Raw genomic sequence first — 16,637 nt, 5'->3', positions numbered from 1 at the left:
TTATACTAAATAAGACTAATATGCCGTTAAAATTCAAAATAATTTAAGGTAAATATGTAGGTACATATATGAAATCTTATTTTATCATGCAACCGTAAGCTGTTGCTGTTATAATAAAAGGAATGAAATCTACAATATTTATACCAAATGAAGGAGTCTTAGAAATCTTCTGTGTACAGGCAAGTATCTAGAAAAAGGTTAATTATTTTATGATCAGTTAGTCAAATAAATTCGACTCGGAAGACGTCGACGTCAAAAATTATAAAAACCTTTTTACTGATCCATATAAAATTAAGTGGAAAACTGTCACGATCTACATATGTATTACAGGTTTAAAAAAAAGTACTTAAGAATGAAACAAATATTTAAATAAAGAACTATACCTGTACACTAATATCTTCCGTGAACTGTACACTGTAGACAAATTCTAAGCTTAAGCGTAAAAATGTTGTAATACACACACACCGCCAATAATTGACTTATTCAAACTAAACTATGGAATAAGGCGTAACTCTAGTCTATTCACAAATAAATAGTTTTATCACTAAAAGCCTTCCGTCACTTCCAGATAGCATATTAACCAGAAAAAGTAAAATATTCGGTAAATATGTTGTCTCGAGGTGGTGAAAGTAGTACTAAGTAATTTTAGTAAGTATAGGATGAATAACTACTAAAAACGTACAGGTTAATTAATTGGAAATGTTCAAGGTATTTTTTGGCCAGGCCATTCAATTTGGCATGTGTAGTCGAAAAAGGTTTTTTCTTTAGGATAATCCAAGTATTTTTCGTTGCTTTTTACATAGAGAAAAATAAGCGTGATATTGTTTTCAAAAAAAATAAAATTCTACGTAATTATTCACCCCAAACTTTTTCTATTCTACATTCACATACCCATATCTGCATTTTTCAAGTACCCCATTTTACGTACTAGCCAAATATCGATTGATTCTATTGTGTACTAAAATATACATAAATGTATATAAGGCAAGTCTACATAAGAACTAGGCTACATGAGCGAATGATATAAATCGATTTTATGAGCAAATACGTCATGTAAATAAAATATTTTAACAATAAGAACTTATAAAATAATCTGAGTATTTTTATACGTATACACCCTTTTGGGGATAGTGAAAATTATGCTTAGATCACTCGTCGGCCTATAATGTAGCATCATAATTATTATTTCACTTCGAAAATAATTCCAAAAAGTAGCCTTAGCTACAAAACGCTACATAATATTCGAATATCTATAACAAAATCCACACAAATGAAATAAAACATTATGTTAAAATTCGTCAAATTTTTCGATATTCCTCTCTTCCTCTTTTTTACTGTACCCTTATTTGGATAGGCATTATTCCAGGACACATTCCGTGTTTCGGTACATTCCGTTTTAGGGCACGTGCTACAGAGACGTCCCGTGTGTAGGACATGTACCTTTTGGGGAAATATACCATTCAAGGGCACGTGTCTTCTTAGGGCACAGTCCGTATTTACACACGTGTCATCTTAGGGCACATTCCGTTTTAGGGCACTTGACTGCAGACGGTGGGGATGTGAAGGGGCGACAATCACTGAGTTTTAGGCTTTTGCTGCGCTGCGTCACACGCGAATACAAATGCAAACTCAGCTTTCTTCTGGGCGTATGATATGAATTCATCTGAAAAATAATATTTTTTATAAGACATACATATATTTTGTAAATTTTATGAAAAGTTTTTTTTATTACATTATTCTTTTCAAAATGAAAGAATAATAATTATTTGTGTTACAAGTGAGCAAAGTCGTTGTTTGCTGCGTGTGCAGATATTGAATCTCGAGCAAAAGAAAGAGCTTAAGAAATTTGAGTGGTATGACCCGCATGATTCCAGCCGGGTCCCAGACCGAAGTGAATGTTTTTATATATTTTGAGAGTTGAGCCAGCTGTGCTAGTACGTACCATAAGTAAGATATCCCTTTTCGTCCAGGTCTGCCTGTCGGAATGTGTTGTGTGCATCCTCCTGGCACAGTCCGAGGCAACGTGTGGCCACCTCCTCGAACTGCGGCGCCGTCAGCCGCCCCGAGCCCGTAGCGTCGTATAGCTGATACATTGGGGAATATCACATAAATACAGGCTGTTCAATGCTTACTATCAATAAAGAGTTAAATCAAAATGTTTAACCAAATATATGCTTACCAAGATTAGTAAAGATCATTCATTCATTCATAACATTTATTGGCTTTCCACAAGTTTGTCAAGGTGTTACAATAAACTTACGACTACGTACATTTGTGGACCCTGGTAGGGTACAGCAACATTGGGCATTCAAATCATCATCAAACTCATAGATTACAGACCCGCTCTCCAAAAATAGGATTCTTAATATATTGGCGATTCTGTGTGTGTGTACGTGTGTGTATGATTGTGTACCTTCATGTGCGTCCGAGTGTTCGTTTTGAATTCGCATGTTTTTTTGTGGAAGCTAAGTTGCCAATTCTTACATAAGTTTCATCAAAATCCACTGAGCCGTGCTTACCAACTACGGCAGGGATCTCTGACACGTAGGTACTGAGCAGATCACGTGGTATCGACCATGTGAAGTTATCAAATTCAACATCATTTATTCCAACTTGGCTACAAAATAGCACTTTTTGAAAAAGTGTCGCAACAAAGTCCCCAGCAACAATCAATGCCCATACCTAGGGCTGCCATCTCGAATTTCGCCAACCCCGGACGAGACCGAAAATAATAAGTAAAAAACAAGACCTCATTTACATATTTTTTTTTTATTTCACGCAATGGTCCGGGTTTTCCCCGGACACTTCTTCAAAATCCGCCGGACGGCCCCCGGACGGGCTCCAAACGAGGACAAATCCGGGGAAACCCGGACGGATGGCAGCCTTACCCATACCTCTCTGTAGGACTTGTACTTGGAAAACAGTTGATAATAGTGGTAATATTTACCTTGAAAGCGATGGACAGTAACTGCGACAGCGGAGCATGTTGTAGCGACAGGAACGCGGCACAGAGCAAGTAGTCAGGGAAGTATACCAGACCACTTGAAGGCTGGAAATTTACAATAAAATCTAGTAAGTATTGGAGTTTTATTCTTAGGATTAGAAGCATTTCCCAAAAAGGTATCTACATCTTATTTTTCATTTTGCGTTGAAAGAGATCCATGAGGTCTTTTCCTTGTAGTGGAATCCGTTAGACATAGATGGTCATTGTAGTTGTGGATCTAATGTATTTTGGCCGCGCTGTGGGTATGCTAACTTGTCCCTATATATACTCTCTTATGGACTACTTGTATTCTTCTTTAAGTTCTACAAGTAAGTAGTAAGTACCCCAATAAATCTTTTATGTAATCTTCTTGTGTATTTTTTTGTGAATAGCTTCAAGTACTCCCTTATTATGTAGTTCATTATACTGTTTTATATACTGTCCCTACATACTCAACTAATATATTTTACCTACATCGTACAATAATTATGAGAAAATAAATAATAATTATTAAAAAAATCTCAGACCTGCATAAATATATCAAAGAGGCGATGTGCCCTAGGATCGCGTACTCCGAGCCTGGCGCTGAACTCGTCGGGGCCGAGCCAGCGGGCCCGGCCCGCCAGGCCTTGCGCTGCTAAATGCAGCTCCAGTTGAGAACGTTCTAACCTGGGGACAGGGAATAAGGATTTTTAGGTTATTTTCTTTAATTATAAGTGTAGGTATATTGGTCTGATTTCAGATTTATTTTCTTATATTCCCTTTTATTATAGACTAGCTTTCCGCCCGCGGCTTCGCCCGCGTGGAATTCGGTTATATTGCGGTATAAATCACAACTATAAGAAAACTTCTCATTCCCACGGAAAAATCTAAGAAGCGCGATGTAACGCTGGATACGATTAGTTGTTATTCGTTTGCAATATATAAGTAGATGTAAAAAAAAACAGTTTAGACGATTAAACAAATTGTACATCATCCCTCGGGAATTCCTCATTTTCGGGGATTCATTATCGTATCATTTAGCTTCTAAATTTACATGTTTATATTCGTTTGCAATATATTACCTTGTTTTAAACGACACACAGCGCCATCTACAATCCATCCATCAAGCAAACAATATTTTTGTTTTCCCTCGGGAATATCTATTTTTTTCGGGATAAAAAGTACCCTATTATTTAATCCGGACTTCTAACTTTACGTCTGCAAAATTTCAAAGCAATCGGTTCAGTAGTTACGGCGTGAAAGCGGAACAAACAAACAAACAAACAAACAAACAAACAAACAAACAAACTCACTTTCCGATTTATAATATTAGTAAGGATGTTTTTATTTCACGAAAGCTAGTATGCTATACTTGTATAGATGCGTAAGCTCGGGAACACTCAGTATTGGCAGAGTCGTCGTGTCATACAATGACAATATATTATGTGTTTTCATTTATACTACAACACGCGTGAGCCCACGCGCTTTCAAGAAATCGAACATTAACGATCTTTATTATTCTTCTGAAGAAGAATATGGGTTTATAGCTGTGACTTGCCCAGAATGTGTTACTTGGAAAATTATGTCAGTAAAAGTTTGGAACAAGAAGTCACGCTGGGCCGTCAGAAATTAGAAATAGAGATAAAAATATAGGAATGATGATGACATGACTTACTCAATAATATTTATTAGCATTCCATAATCATGATATAGGTACATGGCTAGAAAGAATGTTACTTGTGAGATGACGGCTGACGGAGAGTACGGAAGAAGAAAGCATGCTGTTAAAAAATAGCTAGTCATTTTGTTCTCCGTGATGCTGCCCTTATCCTATTAGTATTAGTATTGAGATACGGGTAGTCAGAAGCCAGTAAGTCTGACACCGGTCTAACCAAGGGGTATCGGGTTGCCCGGGTAACTGGGTTGAGGAGGTCAGATAGGCAGTCGCTTCTTGTAAAACACTGGTACTCAGCTGAATCCGGTTAGACTGGAAGCCGACCCCAACATAGTTGGGAAAAGGAACGGAGGATGATGAAGGGCAGGAGGATGATAATTATGATGAATCATGTCATACAGGTAGTCGTTTTTTTTATATAATTTAGAAAGGGCATAGTATGAAGAGTAAATTACCCGAGGTATCCTCGTATTTCGCTGACTTCTCTAGCAGCGGCTGCGGCGGGGATGCCGAGCTGCTTGGCGCGGGCGATGAGGCGGCAGTCGTCGTACGTGTAGTCCAACACCGGCACACCCAGAGCTCTGCAAGGGGGGGACATTGTGTAATGTACAAGCTGTTCATTTGCATCCGTGTCAATTTCAAGGACTTAATATAGACCGGGGCTGCGGGTTGTTCGAAAGAGTTACCGCGGCCCTGGTACATAAAAGGCCTATGACGGAACACGACGGTTTTTAGTCAGTAAGAGTCTGACACTCCCTCTTCGCTGCTAACCCACAGCGGGAGGGGTCATTTGATGATTTTTGAGGTCGTTAAAAAAAAAGGACGTAATATAGAGTGTCGGCAATCATCGCATGTGTAATCCAGCACTGGTGCCCCCAGAGCTTTGCAAAGTAGGGACATTGCTTAAAATATTTTTTCAAAATCACGGCAATCTTAATGTGACTTGTGAGATAACGGCAGATAGAAGAGTATGGAAGAAAACATGCTGCGACTACCCTAAATAAAATAGACTTTCTGTATGGCTTTCTTTTATTTGAAATAAGCTGTACCTTTTTACTATTTGTTATATTTTTCTCCTCGTCTGTGTTCCGTGTGTGTACATAACATAAACTAATAAATAAATAAAATTAAATAAGGACAGTAGGATGAAGACTGTCTATTAATCTTACTTGGGGAACTACTGCATGTTGAAGGGATTAATAATTACTTTCATAGTGCGCTGGCATAGACTGAATGTTTTAATATAGTGCTGCGAGAAAACTGACATGAGAGCTACATATAACTGTCAGAAGATGATTGATATCTTCTTATAATGATCTTTCGTCCTTATAACAATAATCTAGACACACGGCAGTGTGTCCGCCAAGTTCGAGCAAAAAAAGCGACACACCGGCCGTGGGTTATATTACACGAACCATTTCGGGCCAAATTCGACCCCCCTATAACTCAAAATCTATTTTGTTTACGCATATCAAATTTCTAGTATCTGTTGAGACCCCCTCACTTATCTAAAATACAAAATTTCATTAATATACCTATTGTAGGTCTTGAGATATTGACGTCAGAAAATCGCTATTTTTACTATACACTCACTGACTGACTCACTCACTCATCAAAAACCTAGACCACTTCCAATGGTCGTATTGACTTGAAATTTGGCATGGAGGTAGGTCTTTATGTCAAGGTAAAGGAAAAAATCGGAAAATGGCCAAGTGTGAGTCGGTTTCAAAATAAGGAAGGTGTAAATTTATATCCCTAAGGAACTAAAACGAACTAAATTTATCTATATTTATATATCTTCGAATGGTCGTACCGATCTGAAATTCGTTACAAAGGTTTGAGTCAAAGTAAAGTAAAAATCTGAAAACGGCCAAGTGTGAGTCACTTTCGATAATAACGAATGTGTAACTATGATCCACGAACATAATATATGATAACATGTCATGTCAGTCAGTTGGTAAATCTAGTCCATTTAGTTATTCTAGATCACTTCTTTGTAAGAAGCATAGTGCATATTCAAAAATCTAAAAGATAGTATAAATGAGACATTTCCTTAACTAACTTAATCATAAAGAAAAAAAATAAACAACCTTACAAAAATAAATGAAATCCCACCCAAAACAAAAATGTGAAAGACTGCCAAGTTCGATGATATGGGAATGCTTCGCCTATAATAGAAGTGAGATCTGAATAAGTACCAAGTTCCATACACATACCTCAGTTAAAAATAGTTACTTTTTAATGATGTTACTTGGCAAGTTTTAATAGAAAATTAAATACTTGATTCCTTGCGTTTAGTAGTTTTTTTAACAAGGTGTGTCAAAACTTGCCAAGTAACATTATTAAAAAGTAACTATTTTTAACTGAGGTATGTGTATGGAACTTGGTACTTATTCAGATCTCACTTCTTTTATAGGCGAAGCATTCCCATATCATCGAACTTGGCAGTCTTTCACATTTTTGTTTTGGGTGGGATGTAGATAATACAGATAAATACGTACTTAGCCATAACATCTCGAACGTTCCTGGCGTATAACTTGGGATCTCTCTTCTCTTCCTCACTAGGATAGTACACAGGCAGGAATTCGATCTCACAGGAACTGTGCACTTGGGTTAGTGTCAGCCATAGCAGCTTTAACCTGGAAACGATTAAAAGAGATTTGTTACGATAAAGAACACAATTGCATACGTATGTTGTTATTTTTATAACTTTAAAAATCGCTGTACAGTTCTTAAGAACCACCAAAAAAACACGAAAGGAGATACGAAGCACTTCCAAAATCTGATGGGTGGCCACTATCCATGGCCTTGAACCATGGTCCACAATTTCTTGCGCGACCTTAGGTTAAACACTCAGTGTAGTGAACCTAAATAGTGGTACAAAAAAATCTGTCTAGTGTTCTCAAAAATCAAAGAGTGCGTTCAAAATCTTAGTTAATTACTGTCAATTTTCTCCAGAATATATGGCTTTGCTTTCTTCTGCTACTCTAAATACTTATACCTATGTACTTCACTTATGCCAAGGAAATAGGTAGGTCATCATCCTCCTGCCCTTATCCCAATTTTATTTGGGGTCGGCGCAGCATGTTTTCTCCTTCCATACTCTTCTATTTTCATGCTGCAGAAGTTTCGGCTTAAGTTTTATGGTCGGCCGCCTGCCTGACACCAACCTTCTTTGGGAATGCTGTTGAGGTGATTTACCCGTCACCGTGTGGGTGGCCCAAAGTGCAGATGTTATGTACTGGCCTTTAGGTTTCCTTAGTCGCCTCTTACCCCCACTCTCTTACTCTCTCGTACTCTTAGTCCCACGGGAGAGAGATGGGGACGTCCTATTCAGATCCAGGAACGTCGTATAAGTAAGTATATACTTACGCGCCAGGTCCCTCCCAGGTCCAAGTGACGGTATCCCTGGCGTTCGGGTACCGGATGGTGACCGGCTGTACCGGCACACCCGGGTAGAATCCGCCCGGCTTGAACGTAATCAAACATGATCGGTTCGTGCATGTCCCTTCTGGGAATATTAGGACCTGAAAGAGGAATGTTACAAAATTATTTTATTTATAGAAATTAGAAATGCATGTTAGATTTTTGTATCGAAAAAAATATTTACACCCATTGTATCAGAAAAAAATAACAACTTTTCTTCCATAAACTTGCAAAATTAATATGTGAATGAAGAAATTATTTAGGTATTACCCATAACAACCTGGACTAGAGGAATATTTCTGTGACGTGTTTCTAACATAGCAATTGAAGTCATATAACGTCGTCAGCCTCATATCATAATTATCAGAAGGGTACCTACTTCTGGATCTTAATAAACTTATAAGCCTTACCCATAGCATTTTACGGAAAATAAATAGGCATACCTGAGGCCAGTCCTCTTTAGAAGTAGCTCTCTCAATGATCTCCTTGATGGTATTCTGTCTGGAGTTGGGGTCATCCCGCCATACGTACACAGGTTGCGTGTAGTTTATCAATTCTGAAACATTACAAATTAAATGTTTACCCTTTTAGTACCAACTGTTTTTAATTTGTCTTGGTAGAAAAGTAGGTACGTATGTTACAATACAGTTAACACATAGAAACTGACGATTTAGAGATCCTTATCTCGGTCGGAGTAATCGACCTGAAGCAATTTTCTGTTCTAAAAGTTCCATTAGGACCAATTAATTCTACAAAAATAACCCTTTTTGTATTTGTATATTAGATTTGAAAAATAGGGAAAAAAATGTGCAATAATTTCCCTCTTTTCCTTCAAACTTTAAAAATCTGTTCTCTATGATCACAAAAGAAACATAAAGGGAGCAGTTATCACCATAAAACTTAATGATCCCTGAAGGTAACCTCAGCTCTCTCCCATACTTACCGAGCCCAGTGAAGCGTTTACAATAAGCAGAGACAAATATTAGTGCTGACAACACTGGCTACTAAGAGAATTTCACCAACTGGAGACGCCATTGCCATATCTTCTCCTCCGCCAAAAAATCGAGAGAACCTCTTATAATCTTTTATGAATGTGTGTGTCAATTTTATGTCTGTGTTTGTTTTCGTTTGCGTGAGAAACGATGTGATCGAAAACGCAACATTGAGCTGTCATTATTTGTTGTGTTACATAGAGATTTGTGCTCATGGCGGTTGCAGTTGGCTACATTCTCTTAGGTTAAGAACAAAAGCAAAGCGGGAGAAAGTTAGACTAACCTGTGGTTATCTTTTACTCAATTAGCAGATACGGTGGCTAGGCCTAACTTAGTTTACAGCTGTGATTAGTATCTTAATATTTCTTAGTACGGTACATTTTTCTAGATAATGTAGTCGGTTTTATTGCCTGCGTGTGAATCGTATCTTACCTGCTGTTCAGAGATTGAACATTGTGGCTTTCCAAGAATTACCTTTCTTTGGATATGACTGCCTGAATTATGTAACCTGTCAAGTGGAACTTTTCATATTGTAGTTTAATGATGCATTGTAATAACTACGAAATGCGGATGTTCGAACTATGCAATTCAACAGCCCATTGTGAACCATTTTAGTGCAGGATTTAGTCTAAAACCCACACTTCAGAGTTCCATAGGAAACACCATGGTAAATTGGCTTGAATATAACAAATTCATAGTTTTTACTTAAAGCTAAATAATTCAGGGCCAACATTAAGGTGAATTCAACTGAACCATGACACGACTAGCTTCCTGGTCATAGTGTAATATTTACCATTCTTAGAATTATTTGATTTCCTATTTGAACAGTGTACTGTAAAACAATATTTATGTGGTATGGATTAGGGCCTGGGCATGTTTGTAAACAATAAAGAGTAGTCATTTGTCTATATATCCTACCCATTTATTTGTTGTAGATTATTTGAGTAAGTACCTCCGCCAAGGTTCTTAGTTGTATGCCTCCCTATAAATAGTCTCTATAAAAATAATAAATTTAAAGAAATAATGTAGATGTATACTTATTAAAGAAGTTATAACAGCTAATATAAGACAAGCAAATGGCTATATTATGTGGCAAGTGTATGGTTCATGCCTTGCATATTCCATAAGGAAAGGCGCCTCTGAACATCGTGCGCGTACCTGTGTTCGGAAGTTAGTTGCGAAACGCCATTAAGTTTGGCTACAACTATACTTAAGTGTCACCCGTCTTGACCCGTCATGAATAATCTAGCTACTGTTTTAGTTAGCACAATCTAAGGGATCCTCCTACAAAAGATACACAAAAGTTCATGTAACGGTGATCTACGATAAATAATTACAAACCTACTTAATTACACCATTGTCGGCATCTAGTAATTGCTGGTTTTGTTCACAATAATGCCCAGTTAGATACTATGCGTTACATTGCAAAAAATATGTTCTACGTTTATTTTGCCAGAGTAAAGTGTCTTTTGACACCGATCATTCTGGCTCTGCATCCCATGCTATTATTTGATAAGATTATAGGTGCTCAACGTAATTTTTAGTAAAATAGATCTTCTGGTGGGTCTCACCTCTCCTCTTAAGGTCCCCTATTAATTAAAACAGAAGGGGGTCAAACTACATTAAACGCAGTCGCGTCATTTATTGTGAATTCTAGGCTTTGATTTGAATCACCGATGTTCAGACTTTGCAGGAAAACATTGTATAGATAGATCAAGAATAACAAATAAACAATATCCCTAACTTAACCCAAGCTAAAAACAAAAGAAATCGAAATCGAAAAGGACTGTTCCAAGACTTAGTCATCGTAAAACTCCATACATTTTATTTCACTGGATATAGAACCTAGTTTATAGACTCCGTTACACGCGACCATCGCTCATTATTTCAGATTAGTTTTTATAAAAGTCTAGTATTGCCGATGAACTTTTATTGTTCTGAGAAAGTCAACTATAACTCACGCTATGGGTTAAAAACCTAACAGTAAGGTCTTGTAGGATTAGCATTTTTATAAATTAGTTATAAGCACTTAGGTACTTGATGTCTATCAAACATTTTCTTTTGAATTAAATAAAAATACACGAAACCTAGCCAATAGTACTGATTGCCTGAAAGATAACATGAATAAGAAAGGAGTAGTTCTCAGTATGACGACTTATAGATAGAAATTAAAGTGGAAAACATATTGCGCTGACCACAAATGGTTTGGGAACAGGGCAGAAAGAAGACTAGCTAACACCTACACAATTATAACTATAGAATTCGTTAAAACTGATACGAAAACTATTTTCCTTCGCAATTTCCTCTCTATATGATAAGGGCTTCTATAAATTCTTCTAGTGTTTTTTCAGGTATCAATTTCTATTTCATAATCCTCAATTATGTGGACACTACAACTTTCTCCATATTACAGCAGTAACATAATAGCTACTTATAATTTGAAGTAGCACATCCAAAAGTGTCTAGACGAATGTAATTACTTTTTTGATTGGATTAAATATGTAACTATGCAGACAAGAAGTTAAACAGCAAAGAATTTTTGATGTGTTTTATTTTTTACGCGAAAGCCAAGAAGGGGTATATTTTGTACCTATCCATGTAATATTATTTATTATATGCATGTAATATTATTTATTTTTTAGCTGTTACTCGCAACTTTATTTGCATCCCGGAGAAATGACATAGCGCACCTGATAAAAAATAAATATAAAAAATAGCCTATATCCAGACGTGACAGACAAGTTCCTTTCGCGTTTATAATAGACAATATGGATAAAATATACTTCTTTATAGATTAAACACGGTCATGCCAAGCTGACCTTCAGTTCTAGACTTAGCTAATACCTAGGTAAAAGGCGTCAAGAAGCCCTAGTAGCATGCTACTCGTGTATTTATGCTTTATACTAATTTTATAAAGAGGCACAATTTGTGAGTTTGTATGTAAGGTCCCTACCTGGGTTTTTTTTATCTCGAACGGGATGAGAGGATGAGAGAATACCGTCATTTACGAGCTCTCTTGTGCAAGTGTTATAGGACAAAATAACCTCTTTTGGCAGTCGGGTAATTAAGTAACCACATAATAATATTTTAATGTGAATATCAGTTACTTTAGTAGTAGCAAACAGTAAGTCTTTAATATCTGACAATACCACCATAACTTGAGGTAAGTTCAACTTGACCAAAGACCAACGTTAACCAACATCAAAGTAAAAGTATCATGTGTTACGTCACATACTTTTTACTTTCGTAAGTGGATAAGTTTATTAACCTCTTTTTCCTACGTTACACGCGGGGTTACATAACTTGAGATACGTCAAATTGATAGTTAGTAGTACCTAGATAGGTATAAAATAAAAGAGTAGAAAAGTCCAAACTCCAAACTCTCTAATTACAGGGTCAAAGTACAATTTCTAGTTAAGTTATGAATATTAATGTTTTCGCCAAAAATGGCCTGACTTGTGCTCGGAATTTCGCAGCGAGTCGCCATTGAAATTGGCGAGAGCTACCTATACCTTTGAATTAATTTCTTAAAAGTTTATTTTTTTAAACTTCATGTTTAAAAAATGGTAATAGTAATACGTTAATCTAAAGGAAATGACTGAAAATCTTCTTCTCATGATCAGTTTGGCTCTTTTTTGTCGAAGAGACATTCATAAGCGTCTCTGATCTATATAATATTTAAAATTACCTATATAGGTGTATAGCCTATGAATATAATTAGTTCTAATTCTGAAGATGTCAAGAAATACGATCATCTTATCGCCTTGCGTCGTCATTTGTTTATGGTTTTCAGTAGAAATGTTTTATATTTACTAGAGCAGAATAACGTTTGTTGTATGTAAATATATTTTATAGATAACGGTGGAAACTGCCATCTAAGACTATTATCTTATCGTACATCACTACCGGGTGACCTCATAAATATTATTACCGGTAAGTAGTACAGATTGTTTTAAATAGTTTTCCTACTAAGACGAAGCTATGTCTAATCTATGTTTGTTTCTACAGCGTCAAAAAAAGCTCAGCAACTTTTTTTGATATTCACGTAAAAAATTGAAATCATTGATAAATAAATTAAACTCTCGGATCGTTTTTTTTTTAACATACAAAACGAGAACCTAATCATGCACTCGATCACCTTTTACGCTTACTAGACCAAAGATTGTAAATAAATTACACACAGTCTACTCTCTTAACCCACGACATTTAAACAAACAGTCAAACACAGCATCAGACCATATCTAAAGGGGTCACTAACAAAAGGCTATACATATGAATAGCAAAGAAAAATCCGTTCCGTCTATTGTAGGAGTTCGAACGTGAACACAAACAAAGCCACGGTGAAAACATATGTTTCACAAAAGGCTACGGCTTTCAAAACATGGTGTTTGTCAAGCGATTTAAAGCTTGCTTTTTGAAAAGTTTAATGCGCTTTTGTTTAGCAATAGCACATACAGTGTAGCTATTGGTCGAACAGACAAACTTACACATTATTTCCAAATATTACATATAATCATCCTCCGTGCCTTTTTCCCAACTATGTTGGGGTCGGCTTTCAGTCGAAAAGGATTCAGTTGAGTACCAGTGCTTTACAAGAAGCGACTACCTATCTGACCTCCTCAACCCAGTTATCCGGGCAACCCAATACCCCTTGGTTAGACTGGGGTCAGACTTACTGGCTTCTGACTACCCGTAACGACTGTCAAGGATTTTCAATGACAATCGAGACCTACAGTTTAACGTGTCATCCGAAACACAGTCAATGGTGTCTAAGATATACTTAGAAAGTACATACAAGCTTAGAAAAGTTGCATTGGTAACCTGGAATCGAACCTGCGCCCTCATACTTGAGAAGTTGGTTCTTTACCCACTAGGCCACCACGACTTTCTCCAGATATTACCTACATAGTCTATGCGTAATAGGCAGCTCGCAGCACTAGGTATATCAAATATTTATTTTATTATTAATAGCTAACTATTAGCACTTTTTCACGTCAAATATTACTTTGTTGATAGGAAGAATAGCAAGATAAAATGAAGCCGACCTGGGTACATCGGCCACCTTTAAAGCCATTTCCTCAAAGACTATGAATATTACTTACTAACGATTCATGAAACTTTATTTCTAAAGCTTTATGTTCAACATTAACTTTGACTTATTACTTGATTAACACATTAACTTTCATCAATATTGTTCCTTTGTAATAAATTCCCAGTGCTTATGAGATGCTAATTCTCATTCACGCTATTGGTAATATAATAAGCAATACAGACTTACAATTGTGCCCACATGCATAGAAATTCAGTTATGGTTAAAACAAAACAGTTTCAGTCATTCTGTGGTTAGAATACCAAATCAAATAGTATGTGAATGGAACTTTATGAAGGTGAAGAAAATACAACGTTAGATTTACCCAGACACCCATAAAAGTTGGCACACCGTTGCCTAAAAAATATATTTCTGTTTGATGTTATTGAATCAACTCAACTTTGAGGCAATAGCCGACAGAGTAAGCCACCACCAAAAAACCCAGCACCAACCACGAACCCAAACCACCCAACCACCACCAGAAAAAACCACGTACTTCCAACATAATTGTCCATGCTTTCTTTCCTGACGATGACGGAAGACATCTTGGTCGCATACACGATACAGCTGTCTAAAAATGATGAATGTGGAGCAACCACCAGAATTGGCGCCTCTTTGCGACTGGCCTGCTTGCCTCGTATGGTGATCGCCATCCCGCCAGCCAAGTATGACATTTTCCCGATGAAGCATATTAGCGGCTTCAGGGCCCTATAAAAATAAAATTGCATTGTCAAATAAGGTTCTGACAGTCTTGAAAGCCAATTTGGTTGGTACCCCAGAATCTGTGAATTTGAAGTTATCGCTGTAAGGTCACAGCTAAATATTAAGTAGACAGTTTTATCAAAATGACTGTAATTCCGCATTGTATAAAAAATAATTTCATTATGATATAGAATACGAAAATAAAAGTACAAGATTGTTTTTTCCCAGTCCTAATAAAAAGGAATGGTTATATTGTTCGTATATACAGGCTGAATTATTCAGAGCGACCTGCCTTAACTTATTCATTGGTAGTTTGAACATTGCAGGAACGTTCTGAAGGCACGCTATTATACTTTATTATTTTAATACACGTACTTTGACAGGGTTCGAGGCTAAGGAACTTGGATCGATAGATTTTAGAGGTTGTAGTGAGCTTGTCTGCTCACGTATCTAAGAACTACTGTAAACCAACTTTCGACTTAAATATTCGGTTAAAATCAGGATGACTTTAGTTTCCGTGGTAACACCGAAAAACAGTTAACTTAGAAATCGAAAGTACGACCGCAGCGGCAAAAATAACAAAATAGATTTGCCAATACTAAAAAACCATTGACACCTCTTTAAAAAATGTCCACTAAATACAGCTATACGACATTAACATAACTTGTTTAGTCACATTAAAAAGACGAATGTACACAAGTTTGACTACAGTTATTTAGTTAGATAATGTGTCAAATACCGCATAAGGCTCTTGCCATATTGCAAGCGAGCTTAAAACCGCCAGCTTAAAAAACTTACATACTATAATTTATAGTTTTGTCAACAATTTGCTTTAATTGAAATATCATACCTATGTATGTGCATTAAATAAACACCTTCAAATATTTTAAAACAAGAGCATTTGATAAATTCACAGCAGGGGGCATCATCAGCCTAGCCTTTTCCCAACTACGTTAGAGTACCAGTGTTTTACAAGTAGCGACTGCCTATCTAACCTCCTCAATCCAGTTACCCGGACAACCCGATACCTCGAGGCAAGACTGGTTGCCGAGACCTACAGTTTTTCGTGCCATCCGAATCACTGAAGAATCCATCCATGGACAGACCGCGTCAAGCGTTGCTTAACCTTATGATCGGCTGACTGACCCGCGCGACTTAATCTATATAAATAAAAATGAATTGTTGTTCGTTAGTCTGATTAAAACTCGAGAACGGCTGGGCCACGGAGGAGAACAGACTAGGGCTTGGCCGATTGAGCTGATTTTGGTTTTAAAATGTTTGTCGTGGTGCAGGGTAGGTCTAAACGGTGAGTAAATAAGGAAAAGGCTAGGCGGTACGAAGTTCGCCGGGTCAGCTAGTATTTCAATAAAAAATAACCAAACACTTAATAATTAGCTAAAATGTGAATATAATAATTACAAACGAAGGCTATAAATCATATCTGCGCTTGCGCCGCGTCTTTACGTCGGTTCTCCATCTAAAATAACGGGACTCGCAATTTTATACGCAGTTTACAAAAAATGTAGTACCAAAATCATTTAAATGGTTATCATAATGTTAAAAACTTTCTTTTTTTTACTATTTGTGTTATATTACCATAATATTGTGATATGTATATTAATGTGCAAATAAATATGATGAGTAGTTATGGTTAGAATGAGTGAAAAATCGTGACCGCAATGGGTTTCAAAAATATGAGACAAAAGGATCTACCTACAGTCCTTTATGAGTAAAGAGCATTACTATTGAAAGATATTATATTATTAAATATGTAGGCTTTTTCATCAC

The 16,637-nt window shown here is 36.7% G+C and overlaps 1 protein-coding gene across 2 annotated transcripts in view; it reads right to left on the bottom strand.

The window, feature by feature from the left end:
- The window catches only part of LOC110375504 (lysophosphatidylcholine acyltransferase), a 31,483-nt gene continuing 14,846 nt past the window's right edge, over window positions 1-16,637 (bottom strand). Inside the window, exons 3-11 of one of the 2 annotated variants that reach the window (XM_064037025.1) lie at window positions 14,644-14,855; window positions 8,510-8,622; window positions 8,013-8,167; window positions 7,142-7,279; window positions 5,096-5,221; window positions 3,511-3,652; window positions 2,948-3,049; window positions 1,943-2,084; window positions 1-1,663 (exon numbers count right to left, since the gene is read on the bottom strand). In XM_064037025.1, the coding sequence (XP_063893095.1) occupies window positions 1,575-1,663; window positions 1,943-2,084; window positions 2,948-3,049; window positions 3,511-3,652; window positions 5,096-5,221; window positions 7,142-7,279; window positions 8,013-8,167; window positions 8,510-8,622; window positions 14,644-14,855 (1,219 nt within the window). In that variant the 3' untranslated portion in view covers window positions 1-1,574. The remainder of the gene's footprint in view (window positions 1,664-1,942; window positions 2,085-2,947; window positions 3,050-3,510; window positions 3,653-5,095; window positions 5,222-7,141; window positions 7,280-8,012; window positions 8,168-8,509; window positions 8,623-14,643; window positions 14,856-16,637) is intronic. The other variant, XM_064037024.1, reaches the window with a different exon arrangement.

The sequence above is a fragment of the Helicoverpa armigera genome, chromosome 11 (genome assembly GCF_030705265.1).
Source record: "Helicoverpa armigera isolate CAAS_96S chromosome 11, ASM3070526v1, whole genome shotgun sequence".
Lineage (NCBI taxonomy): Eukaryota > Metazoa > Arthropoda > Insecta > Lepidoptera > Noctuidae > Helicoverpa > Helicoverpa armigera.
Note: the sequence above shows the minus strand (reverse complement) of the source record. Positions and strands in the feature narration are given on the sequence as shown.